Raw genomic sequence first — 23,751 nt, 5'->3', positions numbered from 1 at the left:
TTTACTGCCTTTGTACTACAGAACTCATGATGTGACATACAACGTTCTAACCATATCAGGTGATATACAACTTTCTTCCAGAGAGTTTGCTGTTTTCACGCTGTGACACTTCAATTTTACTATTTACATGCAAATATATTATTTAACTAAGAAGGAGAAAGTGTAAGTTCTGTTTACAGAAAGAAAGAAACCGAGACCTCTATTATATAAAGTACTACCTGTTTTTCACTGCTATAAAACTGCAAAATGTGATATACAATTTTCTTTATATATATGTATTGTTTTACGCCACATCAACACAGATGGATGTTAATGGGGACGATGGGACGAGAAATGGCTAGGAGTAGGAAGGAAGCGGCCATGGCCAACTTTCTTTGAGGACATGCTTCACATCACTCCATCGTGTGGGCACTCTCTGTTCATGGTTTTCTTGCTTCTAAAACGTGGTTGACAATTTCAAACGCTAATGACAAGTGTTGTTTCTAGGATACGGCAACGTGGCGCCGAAGACGGAGTGGGGGAAGATGACCACCATCCTGTACGCGATCATAGGCATGCCACTGTTCCTGCTGTACCTGTCCAACATCGGAGACATCCTGGCCAAGAGCTTCAAGTGGACTTATGCCAAATGTTGTCTCTGTCGGGGCTGTACCTCCAGACGGAGAGCCCTCCAGCGTCTGCAACAACAGCAACAGATGTTGGAGATGAGTTCTGTGCCCAGACCTCCTCCATGGCCCTCACAGGTCAGTAAACCTTCACAAGTGACCAGTTGGTTGCACGTCCTGTAGCGGATGTTATACCCGGAACAGTCGGTTGGAAATTTATAGTGCTGGAGCTTTTAAAACTTCTTCCTTATAAAGTTATTGAGACGGGTTCTTCCAGCTGTCAGTGTTCATGTATATTTGTAATATCTAAATTTTGGCCGTATCGGCGTTTGGTTATTTTTTAGGGTTTGCTCTTTGGCCACAAGAGAAAGAATGAACGAACAAGAACGCAAATCACTCACAAGGAAATTTAAAGACCAACAGCGTTTTCGAGAAAGGCCAAAGTTGAAGACGGGAAGGACGTGGACAGCGGAAAGGAAAGAGCAACACCAGCAACGAAGGAAGGTGAAAGCCCAGAGAAGAGGTCCTTAGTAGGACGATACGACGAAATAATTATATAAATATAACAATAATAAAAATAAGGAATAACGAAGTTAAAGACATTCAAATATTTGGGAGAAACAATTAATGGAAACGGCTTTGAAAAATCTACTGTAGAAGAAAGGATACACAAGACGGAAAGAGCATACGGTATAACTAGGAATATCTACAACAAGAAGTGTTCATTTAAAAATCTCAAAATACAACTCTTGAACACAGTGTTCAAACCGGAATGCGAGTCAATACCTAGTACAGAGTTAGAAGATTAATACATTAGAAGTACTGGAAAAAAGAAAGTGTTAGAAAGTGTTAAAAGTGGAAGGATTCCAAGGTCGAAAGGGCAAGAAAACAGGCTCAAAATGGTTCGTGGAGAGGAAAGGGAGACATAGTAAAAAGATGGAGTATTGGAGGAGGAAGAAGGGTCGATAAAGGATGAAGCATTTAAATTGTCACGTGGTCCACGGAAGACCCTAACGGAGTAATAATATGACATGTTGAAGTTTCCTTCAGTTACTACGGATTTAAAAAGTTTCCGGTACCGGGCGAGTTGGCCGCGCGGTTAGGGGCGCGCAGCTGTTAACTTGCATCCGGGAGTTAGTGGGTTCAAATCCCACTGTCGGCAGCCCTGAATATGGTTTTCTGTGGTTTCCCAATTTCACACCAGGCAAATGCTGGAGCTGTACCTCAATTAAGGCCACGGCCGCTTCCTGCCCATTCCTAGGCCGTTCCTGTCCCATCGTCGCCATAAGACCTGTCTATGTAAGTACGACATAAAGCCACTAGCAAAACAGAAAAGTTTCCGGCCGCAGTGCATGCATTCCCCCCCGAAAAGTGGGTCTTTAAAGTGTAATTAAATCTATCCACACGAGTCTCTCATAATTAAGCACTCTTAAACGCCAACCGAATGCGCCGGGATTCTATCCCGTTTTCTCAACCAACTGTGGCACACAGTCAATCCATAAATTTCACGATAAATCCATATTGACGGTTGAACTCCTTACAAAATTATGTTGATATCCTCGTAGTCAATACTATAATATTTACTTCCAATTAAGACGAAACTTTACATAGACACATGTCTCGATCCGGCACAGGATCATCCTCAGTAAGACATATATAATAAATTAAAAGCGTCAGACGCACAAAATGAAGTGTTAGTTAAAATTATTTTTTCTGAAAAATCATCATGAAAATTAAAAACTATGAGGTGGTGATCGTAAAAACAGTCTTGAGCTGGAGGTCTTTGTGTTTCAATGTTTTCGTTGTCCCCTGGTGTAGTTCAACTAATATCTGTACACTGTTGGCGTAGTTATTGTATTCAGCCATGGGCTGATATGCGTAAGTTGTTACTGAAGTTGAACCGTTTGATTTCCTGTGTTACGTGGCCCGCTTGTATTACCCGTGTGGAAGAAAAAGGAGAGGTAAGGTCGTGCGCTGACAATGGATCAGAGTAGATGTGACGTAACATAGCGGAAGTGTGTGGCAGGACACGTTTTGGGTCTGGTTTCCGCCAAGGTGGCTTGTCACGCATAGTAGGGAAGGAACACAGTGTCAGCAAGTGTCGGTGAGATATGAGATCAGTTCTCACGTGGCGAGGCTGGTGGCTGCTGTCAACGGGTTGGTGGGCGTGTGTTCCATAGCAGGGCTGACGCAGCGACTAGTCTGCTAATTTCTGAGGTGGTAGGTAGGAGTAGGTGATTGGGGTAGTTTGTAGTGCGGTGTCATCCTGCATGTGTGCTGGCTATCCGCGTACGTGTGGGATGATACTGACTAGATGCAGACGTAGCTACTTTAGTTAAATAGTTTGTTTGTTTTTTTTGTTTCGCTCTGTCTTTATTACCTTTAAGCCGATGGTGTACACTAGGGTGGGCAATAAAGATATGTATGTATGTACTTCCCGTGTTCCCTGACTACGTAATCCAGCTTCCGCACACATATTCGCTGAAATACTCCAGAGGACGACGAAAACATTGAAACGAAAAGACCTCCAGATCAAGACTGTTTTAACGATCACCACCTCAGATTTTAATTTTCATCCTGCTTTTTAAGAAAAAATGTTTTACTAACACTTCATTTCGTCCCATACTTTAATTATTTCGGTGAGATCCTAGAACCAACGGGGTTGGAAAAGGAAGCGCAGAAAGTCCGATTACAAAAACTCAAAGGAGCACATTGAAGAACCCGTGACATCTACAACAAGAAATGTATGTTCATATGTACAAAAATCAAATATTATAATCCAGTGATTAAACCTGAAGTGCTGTATTTAAGTGAAAGTTTGGTACTTAACAACAAAGGTGATCTGTTAAACATCTTGAATGAGGAAAGGAAGATCTTGGGGAACATTCTGCACCCAGAGAAGGAAGAAGAAGGGTATAGATTCAAATCACTCAAAGCTACGCAAAGACATCAGGAAACGGAATCTGAAATTCTATGGACACATTCACGTATTCAAGACTAGCCCACAAGGTATTGACATATACTGAAAAACTGAAGAACTTACCATGGATACAAGATGTTAAAAATGATCTGGAAAAAGCCCAGATAGAAACACAAATACTGTACAGAAACATTTACCACCAGAAGATATTTTTGCTAGTGGCTTTACGTCGCATCGACACAGATAAGTCTTATTGCGACGATGGGATAGGAAAGGCCTAGGAGTTGGAAGGAAGTGGCCGTAGCCATAATTAAAGTACATACCCAGCATTTTCCTGGTGTGAAAATGGGAAATCACGGAAAACCATCTTCAGGACTTCCGACAGTGTGATTCGAACCCACTATCTCCCGGATGAAAGCTCACAGCCGCGCGCCCCTGACCGCAAGGCCAACTCCGCCGTTTGCTAGAAGATATATAGATGGGTAGTAAATCAGAGAATGAAGCCCCTAAAAGATCGGGGACGAAGTGGTCAGAGGAAAGAAAACAGACACACAGTGAAACAATGAAAGCAATATGGTCTGTTAGAAAGGCGAATCTTAAATGTAATGCGTGATTCAACAGGGTCCATGCACAAATAATAATAATTTATTTTGTGCATCTGATGTTTGTAATTTATTATATATGTCTTACTGAGGATTACTCTATGCTGGGTCGAAACATGTCTGTTGTGTATGTGAAGTTTCGTCTTAATTGGGTGTAAATATTATAGTACTGACTAGGAGAATATCAACATAATTTTGTACAATTTTCTAAGAAACACAGTCAATCTGTTCAGAAATGTTCTTGAGAGGGCAATGAAAGTGTTTCACTGTTTCAGGTAGTAGACGCCGGACAAGGAGAACCCGGCGCTGGGTCAGTGGCTAGCGAGTCTGGCTCGGATTCTGGCTCTATGTCGAGCAGTGAGTACGACCCGCAGGCGGTGACAGTGCCGGTCACACTGTGTCTTGCCATCATGGTGGGCTACGTGTGTGGAGGAGCCTTGCTCTTCTCCAAGTATGAGTCGTGGAACTTCCTGGACAGCTCCTACTTCTGCTTCATCTCCCTGAGCACCATCGGTTTTGGTGACCTGGTTCCGGGCGACAAGATTTATGCCAGCCAGGAGATACAGCTGAGCTTCATCTTCTGCTCCATGTACCTCATGCTCGGGATGGCCCTGATCGCCATGTGCTTCAACCTCATGCAGGAAGAGGTGGTGGCCAAGATACGAGGAGGGATAGCGGCTGTGAGGACGGCCTGCAGGTGTCGGAGACGTCAACAGGCGGTAAGAAAACGAACACCATTAGTTACCCTACAGCGGATTGTAGCCAACATACAGTGAATTATACCAGGTGTATGCATAAGTTCTTGCCGGGTTTTGTGGTAAAGAAAACACGTAATTTTCAAGCGAAATTAATTTCTTGTTTATTCAGAACACTGGCCGTCGCCTTGAACACGCTTCGCCTATCCTTCAGGCAAGTTATGAAAAACATGCCAGAAAAACTGCTTGTCATTTGCGGTAAACCATCCGTCGAACCATTTTCCAACTTCCTCGAAATTGCTGAAGTGCTGCCTTGCGAGCGCGTGCTCCATTGATGCGAGGAGGTGATACATGGCGCCAGGTCTGGGCTGTACGGAGGGTGCGGAAGGATGTCCCATCCAAGCGATTTCAAGGTGTCTTTCACCGGTTTTGCTGTGTAAGACGGTGCAATGCCGTGCAAGAAAATAACTTTGCAATGTATTCTGGCTCATTCCGGTTGTCTATCGATCAATGCGTGTTTTAAATGAATCATTTGTTGGCGGTACCGCTGTTCATTAACGGTTTCGCCGGGATTCAAGACTTCATTGCTCGTTTTCGCACTTTTGTGGTCTACCAGAGCGCGCACTGTCTTTCACATTGAAATCACCACGTTTAAATTGTCGAAAGCATGTCTCACATGTTCTAATCGATGGAGCGTGTTCACCATATATTTCCAGCAGCAAACGATGACTTTCCATAGCCTTTTCCTTTTGATTAAATAAGAAAAGCAATGCGTGCTTCAAATGTTCTTTTTCAGGCACAAACGTCGGCATGATCACTGAAGGACAAAACACAGACGCTAGTGTTTGGGGGACTCAACTTGTGTATGTTGGTAGGATGGACAAACTGACGTATGTGTCAAATACGTTGCGTACTGTTTGTGGCGCCATCTCTTAGTGAAACCTGAAAGGACTTATGAATACACCTGGTAGTAGTCTGGAAGTGATTAATAAATACCGTTATTATTCTTATTTACTTCGTTATGCCCGCGATGGAACTTCTTTGTTGGATGATGTCTTTCTGATTTTCGCCTTCTTATCCTCTCAAAGAATCCAGGGCTTTGAAATTCAAGGAGCAATCCAGAAAGGAGTGAGGCAAGGCTGCAGTTTGTCCCCCCTCTTTCTTAATGTTCGTACAACAGACGGTAAAGGAAATCAAACTAGAATTTGGAAAGAGAATCACAATCTAAGGAGAGGAAATCAAAACCCTGAGATTTGCTGATGACATTGTTATTTTACCAGAGACTGCAGAAGATCTGGAGAAATTCCTGAATATGGACGTGGTCTTGGGGAAGGAGTACAAGATGAAAATAAGCAAGCCCAAAACAAAAATAATGGAGTGCATTCGAACCAACTCAGGTGAAGCAGGAAATATTAAATTAGAAAATGAAGTCTTAAAGGAAGTCGATGAATACTGTTACTTGTTCAGTAGAGTACCTACCGTGGCAGAATTAAGGAGGACATAAAATGCAGACTAGCACAAGAAAGGAAGACCTTTATTAAGAAAAGAAATTTGCTCACTTCGAACATTGATATGGGAATTAGAAAGATGTTTTTGAAGACTTTCGTATGGAGCGAGGCAATGTATGGAAGTGAAGCATGGACGGTAACTAATTCAGGAGGAATGAGTATAGAAGCTTTTGAAATGTGGTATTACACAAGAATGCTGAAGGTGAGATGGGTAGATCGAATCACAAATGAAGAGAAACTGAATCGAACTGGTGAGAGAAGATCGATTTGGATAAATCTGACGAGAAGAAGAGATAGAATGATCGAACACATCTTAATCTACCCACGAATTGTGCAGTTGTTCTTTTAGAGGGAAGTGTAGGAGGTGATAACGGTTGGGGTGTACCAAGGTATGAATATGACAAACACATTAGTGCAGATGTAGGATGCAGTATTTGTGTAGAAATGAAACGATTAGCTCAAGATAGGGTCTAAGGACTGATTACTCAAACTACTACAACAACAACAACAACATCCTCCCAAAATATCTTCATGAATGCACTGTGTTACATCGTGCGTTCTTTGGATCACTTCCTACCACTTTTGCATTTTAGGTTTCTCCCCGAATTTGTCCTTGGCTCCTGTTGTACTAAATGCTCCACGATCTTCTATGGTGTCCGTTGATATTCATTTCTTGGAGATCTGCCTTAGTTTCGTCTAGCCAGTTTACTCGTATTTTGACCTTATTTGAGTTGATTATTTTAAGTAATCTTTTGTTGATCCTGTCACTGTCCGTTCTATAGATATGGTCATAGAATTTCAGGCGTCTCTTGCATACGACATCAGTGAACCTGTCAGTTAATGAGTAGAGATCCGCTGGTCTCCTCTTAATCCATACTCCATTTTCTCTCGTAGGAACATACATTTTCCGGAGAATTTTCCTTTCTTGCTTTTCAATGTTTATTATTTTAGAGTGACCTCCAAGGGATACGGTTATTATTATTATTATTATTATTATTATTATTATTATTATTATTATTATACCTTGCCAATGGAAGATATCCCGTTATCAACGCCTTCTTAAAGTGGTATAGTAACAAAATTAAGTTTTAACATACAGGGTTATCCACCTAAGATATAACACCAAAGCAGCTTTTAATTACTTAAAGGACCAAGCAAGTTGGCCGTACGGTTAGAGGCGACCAGCTGTGAGTTTGAAATCGGGAGATAGCGGGTTCACATCCCACTGTCGGCAGCCCTGAAGAAGTATTCCGTGGTTTCCCATTTTCACCCAGCCAAATGCTGCGGAAGGCTACGGTCACTTCCATCTCATTCCTAGCCCTTTCCTATCCCATCGTCGCCATAAGACCTATCTGTGCCGGTGCGACGTAAAGCAGAATGCAAAAGAAAATCGGTGAAGGTATGATTTTTTTATATTCGTATTCCTAAATGGTATTACGAAACCCGTGAATAGTGTGCTACGCATGTCTGTGGTATTGATAACGGAGATGTTGACACCAACTTTGTTTTCTTTAAATAAAAGTGTACTAATGTTTGCCACTAGAAGGGGGGTTTTAACAACTGTTACAATTTCATACATATAATTATTTTATACGTTGGACTGTTACTTCTTGAAATATCATTAATACTGTACTTCAACTTAAGATTCTAGTGGCTGAGAGCGGAGCTGCTCTTGTTTATATAGGCAGCGTTCACTGGCGCAATATCGTGTTAGCAGTCTGTTTCCCTGTCGTGATACCACCCACACAACAAATATCCCACGTTCACAGGCATGTCTCGTAAATAGAATTAAACCTGCCTTTAGCGGAACCTTTATGAACCAGAAAACTGCTCATATCAGAAAATTTTCTCGGTCCCGTTATTCATGGTTAAATATGAATGTGGTTTACCTGCATTTAGCGGAACCTGTCTAACGCGGAAACGGAAATGAATTTTGTGACTATAAAGGGAAAAATATATGAATTTCCTTCCTAACCATTTTGAGTACATGTGTATCTAAGGTAGATGAGATAGTAATCGGCCAGAAAATGTCTGTTTCCGTGTTCGATGCTGCAATTTGGATCGCAGAAGCAGCGCAAGGAGAGTCGCCAGATACGGTACGTCAATGCCTTCACAAAGACAAGTTTGTCCCCTACCCTGACGAAGGAGCCATAATAAACGAAAATTCTTATTCGCTACAAAAAAACTCTCGAATAGTGTAATTATGGCACTGCCAGTGCAGAAGATTACGTGATCATTGATCTAGAAGTTGACAGAGAAAACATCGAAGAGTTCCTCACCCATCATCTCCAAGAAAAGGAACAGAATCTGATGGCGGTGATGACGAGACCGAAGACGATGAAGAAGATAGTTTATATAACGTGAATCCTACCGACGTGCCTTATAATCCACAAAGGACATCCAGTCTTTTTCGCTGGTGAAAAAGGATGCGGAATTGTTCGACATTATTTGCCGTGCCCGCATTTTAATTGAGAACCGTGCCACCAGGGATAGTTGTGCCCAGCGTACAATTCTGGTTTACTGGAAGAAGTAAATGGCAGTACTGCACTACTTTGTACTGTGAGGAGGTTTACAACCAAGAACAGAAGTATATAAGTCTGTGATTAGTGTCATTATTGTATTTACTACCGCACACAGTCATATGTATCTACTGCTAGATTATCTAACGGAGGTTTGTAATTATGACTTTTTTAAAGCACCTTTATGAAACGGAGTCCTGCATACAGCGGAAATAATTTTCTCTGTGTTTCTGCTGAGCACAGATTTTACTGCACAGTGCGATGTAACTGTTCGATTTGCCAAGTTTTTATGACAGGGGAACTTACTTATTTAACGTATGATGACACAATATTATATACAATATGTACAACAACCATCTCAAGTTTATAACTAAAGTTCCATATCAAAAGTTGAGATCCAGGAAAGTGCTTCGCTTGAGACACAATGTAAATCCTCTATAAGCATGCAAAGGACACTCAAATGCAGTGTGGTCCACTGTCTGCTCCTCTTATCCGCAGTCATATTGTGATGATGTCTTCCATCCCTATTTGAAGAGAGTGGCTCCACTTCTACCTTGGCCGGTCCTAATACGGTTTAGCCGTCTGGGAAGGGAAAATCCATCTGAGCACTTCTTAATGACGTGATGATGTGGTGACGAAAATTGCTGTTGCCATTGTTCTTTCCACGCCTTCGATACATTAAAGGAGGTGTCCTGTACATTCATTGCAGTACGCCAAGAAGGGTGTCTGGATCTCGGTCGTTTAGCTTGAGAAGCTGCTATGTCAGAATGAATAGGGAGGTGAGGATTGGTTTATATTTTCTTCCATAATTTAAGCAGTGACTGTAATCTTCTTAAGGATGGAGGTGGTATGTGGCTTAAGGCGGGAAGCCAGTGTGTGTTAGTTGGTCGAATGCACCCTGTAATGGCACGCATTGCTTGGTTCAGCTGGGTGTCTACTAGTCCAGTGTGAGCACTGTTAAGTCAGGTTGAGCAGCAATATTCAGCGACGGAATAAGAAATTGGAAGAGCAGTTGATCTCAGGATTTGAGCATTAGCACCCCAGGATGTACCCACCAGCTTTTGAAGGATGACAGCAGAACTAAGCACATGGAAGGGATGTTTATGATTTTGAAATAATAAATTAATAGTTTTCGCTACAAAGGAGTGTAGAAGAATACGCTTAAAAATACAGTGTGCTTTAGATACATACACTGCAGTAGAATGTGTGGTCTACCTGATGGAGCTTCCAACATGGTCCACGAAACTGCTGAACGCAACTACGTAAAGTAGGAAGAGTTGCCGAATATTGCAGGGGCTGCAGACCTGTTGACACGCTGCGGTGTGTATTGCCTAGAGTGCAAATAGGTCTAGCGCGTTTCAGACTAATCCAATGCATAACAACGGGCCGGATGAATGACGAACTTGCCGACATGCTGTTTATCTTATGCGAGTGTCATTGCAATGAACGACAAGCGGCTGCACTTTATGCACAGCAGTATCCAGACTGCTGACATTCATATCGCAGTATGTTTCAGAATGTGCCAACCCGGCAGAAGGATGCGGAGGAAATGAATGTAGTGAGAGAAGCTGTAACCACAGAACATCAAACAAGTTGTGGCAAACACATTGGGAATCCACCACGTTAAAGTGCATTGGCACTCGTTCAGAGGGACGGCATTGCTCATTGTGACACTTTCCTTCACTGGATCGCTGAAGAAGTGAGTAGCTGTCACACGAGCATAAATTACTCGTTACTTACAGGTCGTATATTTACGTAGTTAGTTTGTCCTTTTTTTTTCATTCAGCGGGTTACGTCTAAAGCCGGCCCTGCGGTGTAGTGGTAGCGTGCCTTCCTCTTACACGGAGGCCCCGGGTTTGATTCCCGGCCAGATCAGGGATTTTACCTGCATCTGAGGGCTGGTTAGAGGTCTACTCAGGCTACGTGGTTACAATTGAGGAGCTATCTGACGGTGAGGTGGTGGCCCTGGTCTCGGAAACCAAGAATAACGGCCGAGAGGATTCGTCGTGCTGACCACACGACACCTCGTAATCTGTAAGCCTTCGGGGTTAGCAGCGGTCACTTGGCAGGCCATGGCCCTTCAGGGCTGTTGCGCCTTGGGATTTGGTTTGGTTTGGTTTCAGTTACGTCTACAGTAACACATGATGTAACTGCATGAACATATGCGCGATCAAATCATTGTCTGTAAATAGGGTTAACTTTGCGCTTGCCGGCGATGTTAACAGGAGTGCCACAACACATAATGAGCAGAGCAGCATTCTGTGCTGAACTGCGAGGGGGCTATGCGGTAACATTTATTGTGATAAAACGTACAATAATGTTTATACATATTGTGATTTTCCTTTAACTTCCCTTCCCATACGAATGCGCCTGATTGGTACGGCAACCAAACAGTCTGCGGAGTATGAATTTGAAGCAGCCGGTATATGGCACGTAACTATGTTCCTTTCCTTCTAGTCTCACATCAAAATTTCTCCGTCACTGCTATTACACTGCTTCTAGCATTACGTACCTTGCAGCCTTTCCGTGCACCATCACTAGTTACTGTACTTGTTTGATACGGGTTCCGTACGGATGTTTCCATGGCTGTCGTTTAGTACCTGCATCACGATTTGAACTATTCTATATGGTCTTCTCCAAGAACGAGTTTTGAATTTAGACTTTGATAATGGAAGTGGTACGTTCATTCGTCACCAGATGGTCACCGTAAGCGGTACACCGCGGAAGTGGAAGCTGACGTAACCGTCAGAATCAGTCTGAGAGGGAGTCACATAACATAACAGGTGAGGTATGACATTGACACACGCCTGGAATGAAACATCTGGTGATGAGGAAGGTGCGAATTTGGAAAACACCGAAAGAAAATAACAGTAGTGAAGGGAATTACCTACGTAAATCCTTAATGGCCGACAACTACGTATTACTTAACTGATAGGCAGTGTCCCTGTTGAAATTGTTAGGACTTCTACGTATTTTCACAGATTCCCGTATAATTCTGGACCTGTAGTGTCTAGCTTGGGTAAGAGCTCGAGCATCTTGCAACACGACATCATGACTCGACGGTAGGGCGAGCTCAGCTATTGCTGATTTGTCTGGCTGCTTGAGACGGATATTTCATTCGTGTTCCTTGATACGAGTACCAATGGACCGGCATGTTGGAGAAGTCTCACTTATTCACATACTGTACTTGTATGCGCTAAAATGTCACGTTTCTTATTCTGTTTATGATCGATCAAAACGTATCCATTGTCTTTTAAATCAGTCGATGTTTCCACATGCTACGACGCTTCGAAATGTAATGGAGCTCTCAAAATATGAGGCTCCTGTGGGAAGAGATTGCTTCCTCGTTCTAAACACATCGTTGTTGAATTTAGCCTTGAATTATCTAGTGATACCGGAGTAGCGAAGTATCATTATAGCTTTCCAGAAATAGTCTTTGATAAACAGAGATTTTCTTCTGATGACGCAGAGTCAAGTCCTCTGCGAAACATAAAGAATATCACCTTATTTTTTGAAATGGCATCAGCCCAAAAGCCTATATCATGTCTATAAATGTATTAATTTGTAACTTAGGACTTAATACTTCTTCAGTTTTCTACGAATATGGAGGTATATTTTGACAAGATGCCTTTGCTGGCGAGATGTAGTGTTTACAGTGCACTATTTCTTCTGGTATGGGTTACTTTCATTGACATGTCTTAGTCTCATCCTTGGCTTTGACAATATGAATGTGGCTGAGGTATGAGTGATGCTAGTAATACCATCCCTTATGCAGCCAGTCCTTGTTATGAATGGTTTAAAAATATCGCTCATAGGGTCGGTTGGTGCATGCATTTCAGTGGGATTGGCAGACTGATATGTAATAGCAACTTCTGGCTCGGTGAGGAAAGCAACGGGAAACTACCTCATTCCTGATTTGCCTAGTATGCCTCTTCAGTGACGCCTAGGCTATTATGACAGCCTTTGGTAGAGCTGTGAAGGATCAAACCAACCTTCGGGCTGAATACCCAGCATACACTTTGACAAGTAGACTTGTCACTCCGCAGGCATGAATGCATGGAAAGTTAACGCTACGAAAAATCAGCCTGTTTTGAAAGACTACTTCTGGCAAGCAATAATGATACTTTGATACTCCGGTATCACTAGATAATTCAACAACGATGAGTTTAGAACGAGGATGCTATCTCTTCCCACAGGAGCCTCATATTTTGAGAGCTCCATTACTTTTCGAAGCGTCGTAGCATGCGAAAACGTCGACTGATTTAAAAGACAATGGATACGTTTTGATCGATCATAAATAGAATAAGAAACGTAACATTTTAGCGCATACAAGTACAGTATCTGAATAAGTGACTAGGAATACTGAATATTTACAACAAAATATCGAATAATCGGTGGTTATGCATTTTAATGTGTACGCAGTACACTGAATATATGCAGGGATGTGGCTCATACTTAGCAATCAATACACATAACACATCCGTCACTAATGAAGATGGCCATTTTTTTATTCCTGCCCCGTCAATCCCAGCATGCCTAGCAGCATAGCGCGCACCGGTAATACTCGAATTCCATTGGTCAATTCCGTCAAACACTTGGCTATTTTTTTTATCGATTATAACAGGTTCTAAATCACTTTCAAGACTTTACAAGACTTCTCGAGATTTGTCAAGTAAACTTGTGAAGTATTGAAAATTCTTGTGAAGTCTTGATTTTGACAAATATTTGATCGTGTACAACAGGCTCCTCATTTGGTGGCTATCTCTGAGACTAATATGACTAGTGTTACACTACAACACTCAGGGACAATGTTATGCGGGATCGAAAATATGAGGATTTCTTAATATCCTCTGTTTACTTCATGCTGGACTTTACATAAAGGCTACAGGTGGCGAAAATATGCAAGGACAGAAAAGTTTTTTAAAGATATTTGTAAGTATTTTTCTTGTGGTGGCAATATTCATTACGATATACAGGAAGTTTATTATTATTATTATTATTATTATTATTATTATTATTATTATTATTATTATTATTATTATTATTATTGAAGCCTCTGTGGTTCAGATGGCAGCGCGCCGGCCTCGCATCGCTGGATACCGTGGTTCAAATCCCGGTCACTCCATGTGAGATTTGTGCTGGACAAAGCGGAGGTGGAACAGATTTTTCTGCGGGTTTTCCCTGTCATCTTTCATTCCAGCAACACTCTCCATTATCATTTCATCTCATCTGTCAGTCATTTATAGAGTCCAGATGTTGATGCATTAATAAGTTAGAATGCAAACTAATTTGTCGAGTAAGATGTGTGGTCTAGCCCGTTCATCAGTAATGTAACAAGAGTAACATAACTTTCAGGGTGTTCCAAGGGGCCGAGCCTCTAATGATTATGCAAACCTCATAACATGATTGTTAACCGGGTTAGAATAAACTTGCAACGCTCACGAGTAAGTTTGCATTCTGACCTATTACTACATCATCATGCGGGCCCTAGTCATTTCCAGAGGAGTGCGACAGGCTTCGGCAGCCGGCACATTACCCATCCTCGCCGCTAGATGGGGGCTTCATTCATTACATTCCTGACCCGGTGGAATGACTGGAAACAGGCTGTGGATTATTATTATTATTATTATTATTATTATTATTATTTATATTATTAAATACATCAAAATTGAGAAATTTCCCGGTGGCAATGGTCATTAACAGTAGTGTAATAATAAATTTAACATAATTACCCAACAAGGACAACAACAAGAGTACAATAAGCAAATCTATGGAAGGAAAATATAACAAGAAATACTACTAGTTTAACTTTCTTGGCCCAGCATCATCATAAACAAATTTACACACAACTTAAATATTGCCAGTGCTTAACACTACAAGTAATAATAATATTGGCGTGTGTCGGGGTGCAGTTCTTTCGGGTTGACGCCGTATGGGCGACCTGCGCGTCTACGAGAATGGAGCCCTACCTGTGATGAATTCTAATGCTTAAGACGGCACACACACCCAGCCCCCAAGCCATTGGATTAAACAATGAAGATTAAAATCCCCGACCCGTCCGGGAATAGAACCCAGGACCCCATAGACCAAAGGCCAGCACGCTAATCATTTAGCCATGGAGCCGGACACATTACGAGGGATAATAAAGTAAAGTTAAAAACATAATTACCCAACAACTATAACAACAAGAGAACAACGTCCAATTCAAAGACTGCTGCAGGTAATTTATTCCAATCCCTTACCGTCTTGTTTACGAAGGAAACGTTGCCCACATCCGTATGCAGGTTTCTAGCCCTAATTTTATGCTTGTGATCATTTCTAGATAAGTACGAGGGAGGTTCCAACCTATTACTACTCCAGGCAGCCCTTCCCGTGTAGGTCTTATAAAGACCCCACAGCTGAGTTCTTCAAGACTTTCCCGTATTAATGGTACTCCTCATATTCCCGTTAACGAAACGCATAGCTCTTCTTTGAACTTTTGCTAGGAATTTAATTAAACCTGCCCTGTACGTGTCCCATCACGCAGATCCTTATTCGAGAATCGGTCTTACCAAACGTTTATAAACTTTACTTTTGACACTGGAATTAGCTTTCTTGAGCTTATTGATCTTCATCTTGGTGTTGCAAAATATCTCTGTGCACATCCACACGCCTTTGTTTTTGCTCTGCAGACAAGAGTTTTGGAACTCATTTGGCAGACACCTTCCCTAAATGAAGGTTGCCGTCCACCATGCACTATAGGGCGTTTCTGTATACTCCACCATTTTTGAGTATCTGATACATTTGTTCTCTTGGATGGGCGATGAGACTGTCATTTCCTTCCGGAACTGGTCCTCTTTTGCACCGATGTTTTCCGTCATTCCACCCAGTTATAAACTGTTTTCCGTGAAGGTGAATGTTCTCCACACACTTCCGCCAAGAACCTCTGAATTTATGCAGTGGGAACGCCTTAATTCCAGAGGAACTAAGTCGTCCAGCGTTGTCCTTGATCATCGCCTTCGATGGTGTCCGTTCATACAATCGCAGTGGTAGATGAAATAGGCTGTAGTGTCCGCAGCTGTCGTCCCTTTGCCAGTGATGCAACCAAGTCGTAGAGCACTGTAATGGTTGGCCGTGAGTGTCTTCAAAAGTCCGAGGTGAGCCGTGCATGGAGGAAGAAAACAAATCAATTTTCCCTTTGCGAAAGCAAATGGTTATACATATATCTCCCGGTCATGGCTATCCATCAGTGGCTGCTAATTTCAGATGGCAACCAGCCATAAGACATAGCGATTTCATCCCGATTGCGAACATTCTCGATTGGGGACACAAGAATTTCGGGAAGAGTGACAGTTGTTGTGAGGGTTTTCCCCTTTTGGTTGCTTCTTAATTGCGGACAGTCTCGATTGCGAACACCCCATAATAGTCTCGATATGCCTCGATTGCGGACATTATTTACTAAACATAAGCCTTTGTGAAATAATCATCTATATTGTACTTTTATTATTAGTGCAAGTGTATGAATGTTTATTGTTACCGCCAATCGGACTGCGTTACCCATTTTTTCTTTAGTAAATCATTTTCCTTTTCACTTAGTTTTGTCCTTCAAACAAATCCGTGTGGTAACATCATTTTTACTGTTATTTTTACACAATATAAAAAACCGTGTTTGGTACCGTCACTAAACTTGCTCATAGTCTAGGTAAAACGAAGGACCAATTGTCCCCACTTTTACATTCTGGGGTATGCAAAATTCCCTGTACTTGCGGTAAGGGATACAGTGGCCAAACATGCCGGTCCATTGGTACTCGTATCAAGGAAAACGAACCAGGTGAGCACGCCCTATCGTCGGGTCATGATGTCGTTTTGCAAGATGCTCGAGCTCTTGTCCACACTGTACAGTACAGGTCTAGGATTATACGGGAAGCTGTGGAAATATATAGAAATCCGAACAATTTCAATACTAATACGTGGTTGCCAGTCATTAAGGATTTACCTAGGTAGTTCCCTGCCCTGTCCTTTCACTATTATTACTTCGTACGTTTCTCATCACCAGATGTTTCATTCCAGGCTTGTGTCAATGTCATACTTTCATAATGTGTGCACACCTGTTATGTGAACCCCCTCTCAGACTGATTCTGATGGTGCCGTCAGCTGGCGCTATACCGCGTGCGGTGAGCCATCTGGTGACGAATGAGCGTACCACTTCCACTTCTGTCTTTAACGTCTAAATTCAAACTTAATTCTTGGACAAGTCTTCCTCGTGCACCGTCGAGATTTTCTTCTGAAGACGCAGAGCAAAGTTCTCTGCGAAACGTAAAGAATTTCACCGTATTTACTTGACACGGATTAAGCTCAAAAGGACTATATTACGCCTGCCATTTTTACTAATTCTAAATTGTCTGTAACTATAACAATGCAATAAAGCGCATAGCTTACCTTTCTGCATCTTGATGAATTCCATAATAGCACAAAAGCGATTAATGAACGGAAATAAACAAACTAAAAACTCAATACTATGGTAGAGCTAACAATCTATATGACAACTAGAACAGAACTCGATTGGTAAGACTGTGGAAGAGGGGTGGAAAACCCTGGAACGAGCTGGCAACATTCCCAAATAGTCCGTGTCCGCAATCGAAGCTGCGAGCTATCAACACGCAACCGACATAGCCTGCACGGTAATATTGTCTGGCCATCCATCCATACCTTACATCACAGCCTGCATGGTTAATAGCTAGCATTGTCTGGCCATCCATCCATGCCTTACACCATACCCTGCACGTTTACTAGGTAACATTGTCTGGCCATCCATCCATGCCTTACACCATACCCTGCACGTTTACTAGGTAACATTGTCTTGCCATCCATCCATGCCTTACACCATACCCTGCACGGTTACTAGGTAACATTGTCTGGCCATCCATCCATACCTTACAGTACATCACAGCCTGCACAGTTACTAGGTAACATTGTCTGGCCATCCATTCATACCTTACACCATACCCTGCACGGTTACTTGGTAACATTGTCTGGCCATCCACCCATACCTTACAGTACATCACAGCCTGCACAGTTACTAGGTAACATTGTCTGGCTATCCATTCATACCTTACACCATACCATGCACAGTTACTAGGTAACATTGTCTGGCCATCCATCCATGCCTTACACCATACTCTGCACGGTTACTAGGTAACATTGTCTGGCCATCCATCCATACCTTACAGTACATCACAGCCTGCACAGTTACTGGGTAACATTGTCTGGCCATCCATCCATACCTTACAGTACATCACAGCCTGCACAGTTACTGGGTAACATTGTCTGGCCATCCATTCATACCTTACAGTACATCACAGCCTGCACAGTTACTGGGTAACATTGTCTGGCCATCCATCCATACCTTACAGTACATCACAGCCTGCACAGTTACTGGGTAACATTGTCTGGCCATCCATCCATATTTACATCATAGCCTGTACGTTTGCTAAGTAACATTGTCTCGCCATCCACTCATACATTACATCACAGACTTCACTGTTAATAGGTAATATTGGCCTTCCATCCATGCCTTACATCATACCCTGCACGGTTAATAGGTAACATTGTCTGGCCATCCACTCATACTTACAACATAGACAGTACAATTGCTAGGTAACATTGTCTGGCCATCAATTCATACCTTACATCACAGCCTGCACGGTTGCTATGGTTACACGTCCGTCGCGTTACATTATACAACTTTTTTGGATGATTCCAGCCATAAGACATATTTATGTCAAAAAAGTGTAAGTCGTTACAGTACCCTTCTCATAAATGTAATATTTTTTGCTTCGGCGGGCTAATAAAACTTAAAATTTATACTAAACTAGTAACCCATACAAGGAATGACTTTCTTGTTAACAAATCATCAGTCGAATGTGTAAGCTGTTCTAAAATAATCATTTTCTCTTCCCTCGCTTTGTTGTTTCTCGTGCACGCGCTCATCCACAAATCAAGGAGATGGTCATCAAGGATCATTTTCCTTGTTGTCCTTCCAGGCTCCCAGCACTCTACTTGCGACTGACCTGTACGTGTAAAGGGGAAAAGAGACATCTATCTCTGTTGCTTATCTGGCAGAAGCTGCACGACCAACTTTACCCGTAATAAAATAGACACTTTATAACAGGAGAGAGTGTGGGGACACTGTCAGCATATTTTATCAAGATAACAACTTTCACTGCGGCCAGATAAACAGCTCCTACAATTGTTGTGAGCATGCGGCAGTGAATTCAATAAACAGTACACGTACAGTCTCTGTCAAAACTTGAAGGCCGCGAAATGCCACCTTTAATATCTACCCTAGAATTTCAGGAAATATTTGTATCCACTGAACACTTTCGCATTTAATCTGTACCCATTTAATGTTCGGTGTGTATCTGTCTGCTCGAGTTGGCTGATCTCATGAACTTATACCAGGATTTTATTTGTTCTAGAACGAAAAGGAGACGAGCAGTGGATAAGTGCAAGAGAGGAACACAAATCCTAGCTTTGCCACTGATAAAGACACAAATTAAATAAATAAATAAATAAATAAATAAATAAATAAATAAATAAATAAATAAATAAAGTTTCCAAAACCAAATGCGGAAATGTATAAGAGAATCTGGAAAATTACAGACAATACGTATGCGAAGAATACAATTCATCGGGCACTTAGAAAGAATGAACTCAAACAGACTGGCTCATCAAATTTGCAAATTCGTAAAGAATAAAACCACTAGATGAAATTGGTACAAAGAGACGGAAAAAGACCTGAAGGAATTAGGATCACCAATTCTACTGGACCTTGATTAAATCAGAAAAGTCACACTCTCACGGAATTTTGAGGATGCATGCATGGTCTATGCAACGAAAACACATCCATTCACTACGTATGAAGGAATACTGGGCTAAAAGAAAAAAAAACAATGAATGTTGATTCCACGTGGTCCTAAGTGAACCATTTGCGACGAAGGAGAAACAGATAAATAAAAAGTCGCCACTTAACCTTCTTATAAGAGCCCAAGTAGGGATCACGCTTGTTCAGCTGTTAGACTTTGACCTTCGCCCAATACTGTCACATATCCCCCGAGTATAGGTCCTTTCATTCCTCTGATCTTTCGTCTTCAGAGATTTTTTCTTTCTGAAAACGACCGTCCTTTTCCTGGCACAGTTAGAGAGCCTGTATATCTGGGAGTAGAGCTCTGAAATGTAATGGTCACCGGTATTCCCCATCTTCCACTACCGTGCCTGGAGTCTTCCTGAGAATTCTTCTCTCTCTACGTTTTTCTAGTCAAACCTTTTATATGTAGTGACAGTGGCATATGGGGCTTCCAGGCGGATGACTGTTGTGTTTCAACTTCAGATTCGCGACAGGCATCGTTTGTTATTTTGAGTCAGTTGAGAGGCAGGCTCCGGCTTGTTAAGTCTGGTGGAGAGTGCTGCTTTGTATTTTTTTATAAACAAACATTGTTGGGAAATCATTGTATTAAGAATTGTGTGAATACAAATTCTGTTATATCGCGTGGTGGTGTTAAACTTCTGACCAGTGTTCTACATTCGCACGCAAGTCGGGTCCCCTGTTTGGGAATTCTCCAGATACCTGGCTCTGACGCTGAATTTAAAGCCAGTAATACAAGAACTACGTGTAAGTAATTTGAGGTTATTAGGTTGTTGGTTCAACAACATGTGTACTGTTGAATTGGAGCTTCTTTCTCCCTCAAGAATGACTTTAACGTGGTGACTAGGAAGGAAGCGAGAGTGGTGTTAAGGTAGAGCCTGATGTGAATACAGTACACAGTGTGCTTGGAACCCACTATCTCCTGAGACTAAGCTAACTTGCTCGGTGTAGACGGGTACAAATGCGCTACGCGTCACGGGATGAATTTTCTCCCTCCCGCTTCCTCTCTACTGCTCCGTAGCTTCGGCACTGAGCGTCGGGTGTATTACGTCACACCGTAGTATAGAAACTCAGCGGTATAATCTCAGAAACAGATTCCTCATATACAGAGAAAGCAAAAATGTGTGGAAACATGGGCCCGAAAGTGAATAATTGCAGAGTTATCCGAAATTTTATTTGCTTCATCAATATACTTTGTGTGTCCGCAAAGGTAAAAAACTAAGCGGTGAAGTCAGTGAAGTGTGGTGGCCAAGAAATTGGTCCACCTCTACATATCCAGGACCTAGGATAAAAGCAACCAGTTTTCCCTTTACGGAAATCAACTGACCATAAATATATCTTCCTGTCATGGCCATCCATCAAAGGCTGTTATTTTCTGGTGAACACCAGTCATAAGATATAGCCTGCATGTTTGCTAGGTAACATTGTCTGGTAATCCATCTATACCTTACATCACAGTCTACACGGTTGCTAGGTAACATTGTCTGGTAATCCATCTATACCTTACATCACTGTCTACACGGTTGCTAGGTATCATTGTCTGGTCATCCAAACTATACCTTACATCACAGCCTACACGGTTGCTAGGTATCATTGTCTGGTAATCCATCTATACCTTACATCACTGTCTACACGGTTGCTAGGTATCATTGTCTGGTCATCCAAACTATACCTTACATCACTGCCTACACGGTTGCTAGGTATCATTGTCTGGTAATCCATCTATACCTTACATCACAGTCCACACGGTTGCTAGGTATCATTGTCTGGTCATCCAAACTATACCTTACATCACTGTCTACACGGTTGCTAGGTAACATTGTCTGGTAATCCATCTATACCTTACATCACAGCCTGCATGTTTGCTAGGTATCATTGTCTGGTAATCCATCTATACCTTACATCACAGCCTACACGGTTGCTAGGTATCATTATCTGGTCATCCAAACTATACCTTACATCACTGTCTACACGGTTGCTAGGTATCATTGTCTGGTAATCCATCTATACCTTACATCACTGTCTACACGGTTGCTAGGTATCATTGTCTGGTCATCCAAACTATACCTTACATCACAGTCTACACGGTTGCTAGGTATCATTGTCTGGTAATCCATCTATACCTTACATCACTGTCTACACGGTTGCTAGGTATCATTATCTGGTCATCCAAACTATACCTTACATCACAGTCTACACGGTTGCTAGGTATCATTATCTGGTCATCCAAACTATACCTTACATCACTGTCTACGCGGTTGCTAGGTATCATTGTCTGGTAATCCAAACTATACCTTACATCACAGTCTACACGGTTGCTAGGTATCATTATCTGGTCATCCAAACTATACCTTACATCACAGTCTACACGGTTGCTAGGTATCATTGTCTGGTAATCCAAACTATACCTTACATCACAGTCTACACGGTTGCTAGGTATCATTGTCTGGTCATCCAAACTATACCTTACATCACAGTCTACACGGTTGCTAGGTATCATTGTCTGGTAATCCATCTATACCTTACATCACTGTCTACACGGTTGCTAGGTAACATTGTCTGGTAATCCATCTATACCTTACATCACAGCCTGCATGTTTGCTAGGTAACATTGTCTGGTAATCCATCTATACCTTACATCACTGTCTACACGGTTGCTAGGTAACATTGTCTGGTCATCCAAACTATACCTTACATCACAGCCTGCATGTTTGCTAGGTATCATTGTCTGGTAATCCATCTATACCTTACATCACAGCCTGCATGTTTGCTAGGTAACATTGTCTGGTAATCCATCTATACCTTACATCACTGTCTACACGGTTGCTAGGTAACATTGTCTGGTAATCCATCTATACCTTACATCACAGCCTGCATGTTTGCTAGGTAACATTGTCTGGTAATCCATCTATACCTTACATCACAGCCTGCATGTTTGCTAGGTAACATTGTCTGGTAATCCATCTATACCTTACACCACAGTCTACACGGTTGCTAGGTATCATTATCTGGTCATCCAAACTATACCTTACATCACAGCCTGCATGTTTGCTAGGTAACATTGTCTGGTAATCCATCTATACCTTACATCACAGTCTACACGGTTGCTAGGTAACATTGTCTGGTCATCCAAACTATACCTTACATCACAGTCTACACGGTTGCTAGGTATCATTGTCTGGTAATCCATCTATACCTTACATCACAGTCTACACGGTTGCTAGGTATCATTGTCTGGTAATCCATCTATACCTTACATCACTGTCTACACGGTTGCTAGGTATCATTGTCTGGTCATCCAAACTATACCTTACATCACTGTCTACACGGTTGCTAGGTAACATTGTCTGGTAATCCATCTATACCTTACATCACAGTCTACACGGTTGCTAGGTATCATTGTCTGCTCATCCAAAATATACCTTACATCACTGTCTACACGGTTGCTAGGTAACATTGTCTGGTAATCCATCTATACCTTACATCACAGCCTGCATGTTTGCTAGGTATCATTGTCTGGTAATCCATCTATACCTTACATCACAGCCTACACGGTTGCTAGGTATCATTATCTGGTCATCCAAACTATACCTTACATTACTGTCTACACGGTTGCTAGGTATCATTGTCTGGTAATCCATCTATACCTTACATCACAGTCTACACGGTTGCTAGGTATCATTATCTGGTCATCCAAACTATACCTTACATCACTGTCTACACGGTTGCTAGGTATCATTGTCTGGTCATCCAAACTATACCTTACATCACAGTCTACACGGTTGCTAGGTATCATTATCTGGTCATCCAAACTATACCTTACATCACAGTCTACACGGTTGCTAGGTATCATTGTCTGGTAATCCATCTATACCTTACATCACAGTCTACACGGTTGCTAGGTATCATTATCTGGTCATCCAAACTATACCTTACATCACAGTCTACACGGTTGCTAGGTATCATTGTCTGGTAATCCATCTATACTTTACATCACTG

At 41.9% G+C, this 23,751-nt stretch overlaps 1 protein-coding gene across 2 annotated transcripts in view; it reads left to right on the top strand.

Moving 5' to 3' along the window:
* Positions 1–23,751, top strand: part of LOC136886849 (two pore potassium channel protein sup-9) — a 201,415-nt gene that overhangs the window by 163,991 nt on the left and 13,673 nt on the right. For both annotated transcript variants that reach the window (XM_067159696.2, XM_068230454.1), the window contains exons 3-4: positions 487–743; positions 4,403–4,846. In XM_067159696.2, the coding sequence (XP_067015797.1) occupies positions 487–743; positions 4,403–4,846 (701 nt within the window). The remainder of the gene's footprint in view (positions 1–486; positions 744–4,402; positions 4,847–23,751) is intronic.

Source organism: Anabrus simplex, chromosome X (assembly GCF_040414725.1).
Source record: "Anabrus simplex isolate iqAnaSimp1 chromosome X, ASM4041472v1, whole genome shotgun sequence".
Lineage (NCBI taxonomy): Eukaryota > Metazoa > Arthropoda > Insecta > Orthoptera > Tettigoniidae > Anabrus > Anabrus simplex.
Note: the sequence above shows the minus strand (reverse complement) of the source record. Positions and strands in the feature narration are given on the sequence as shown.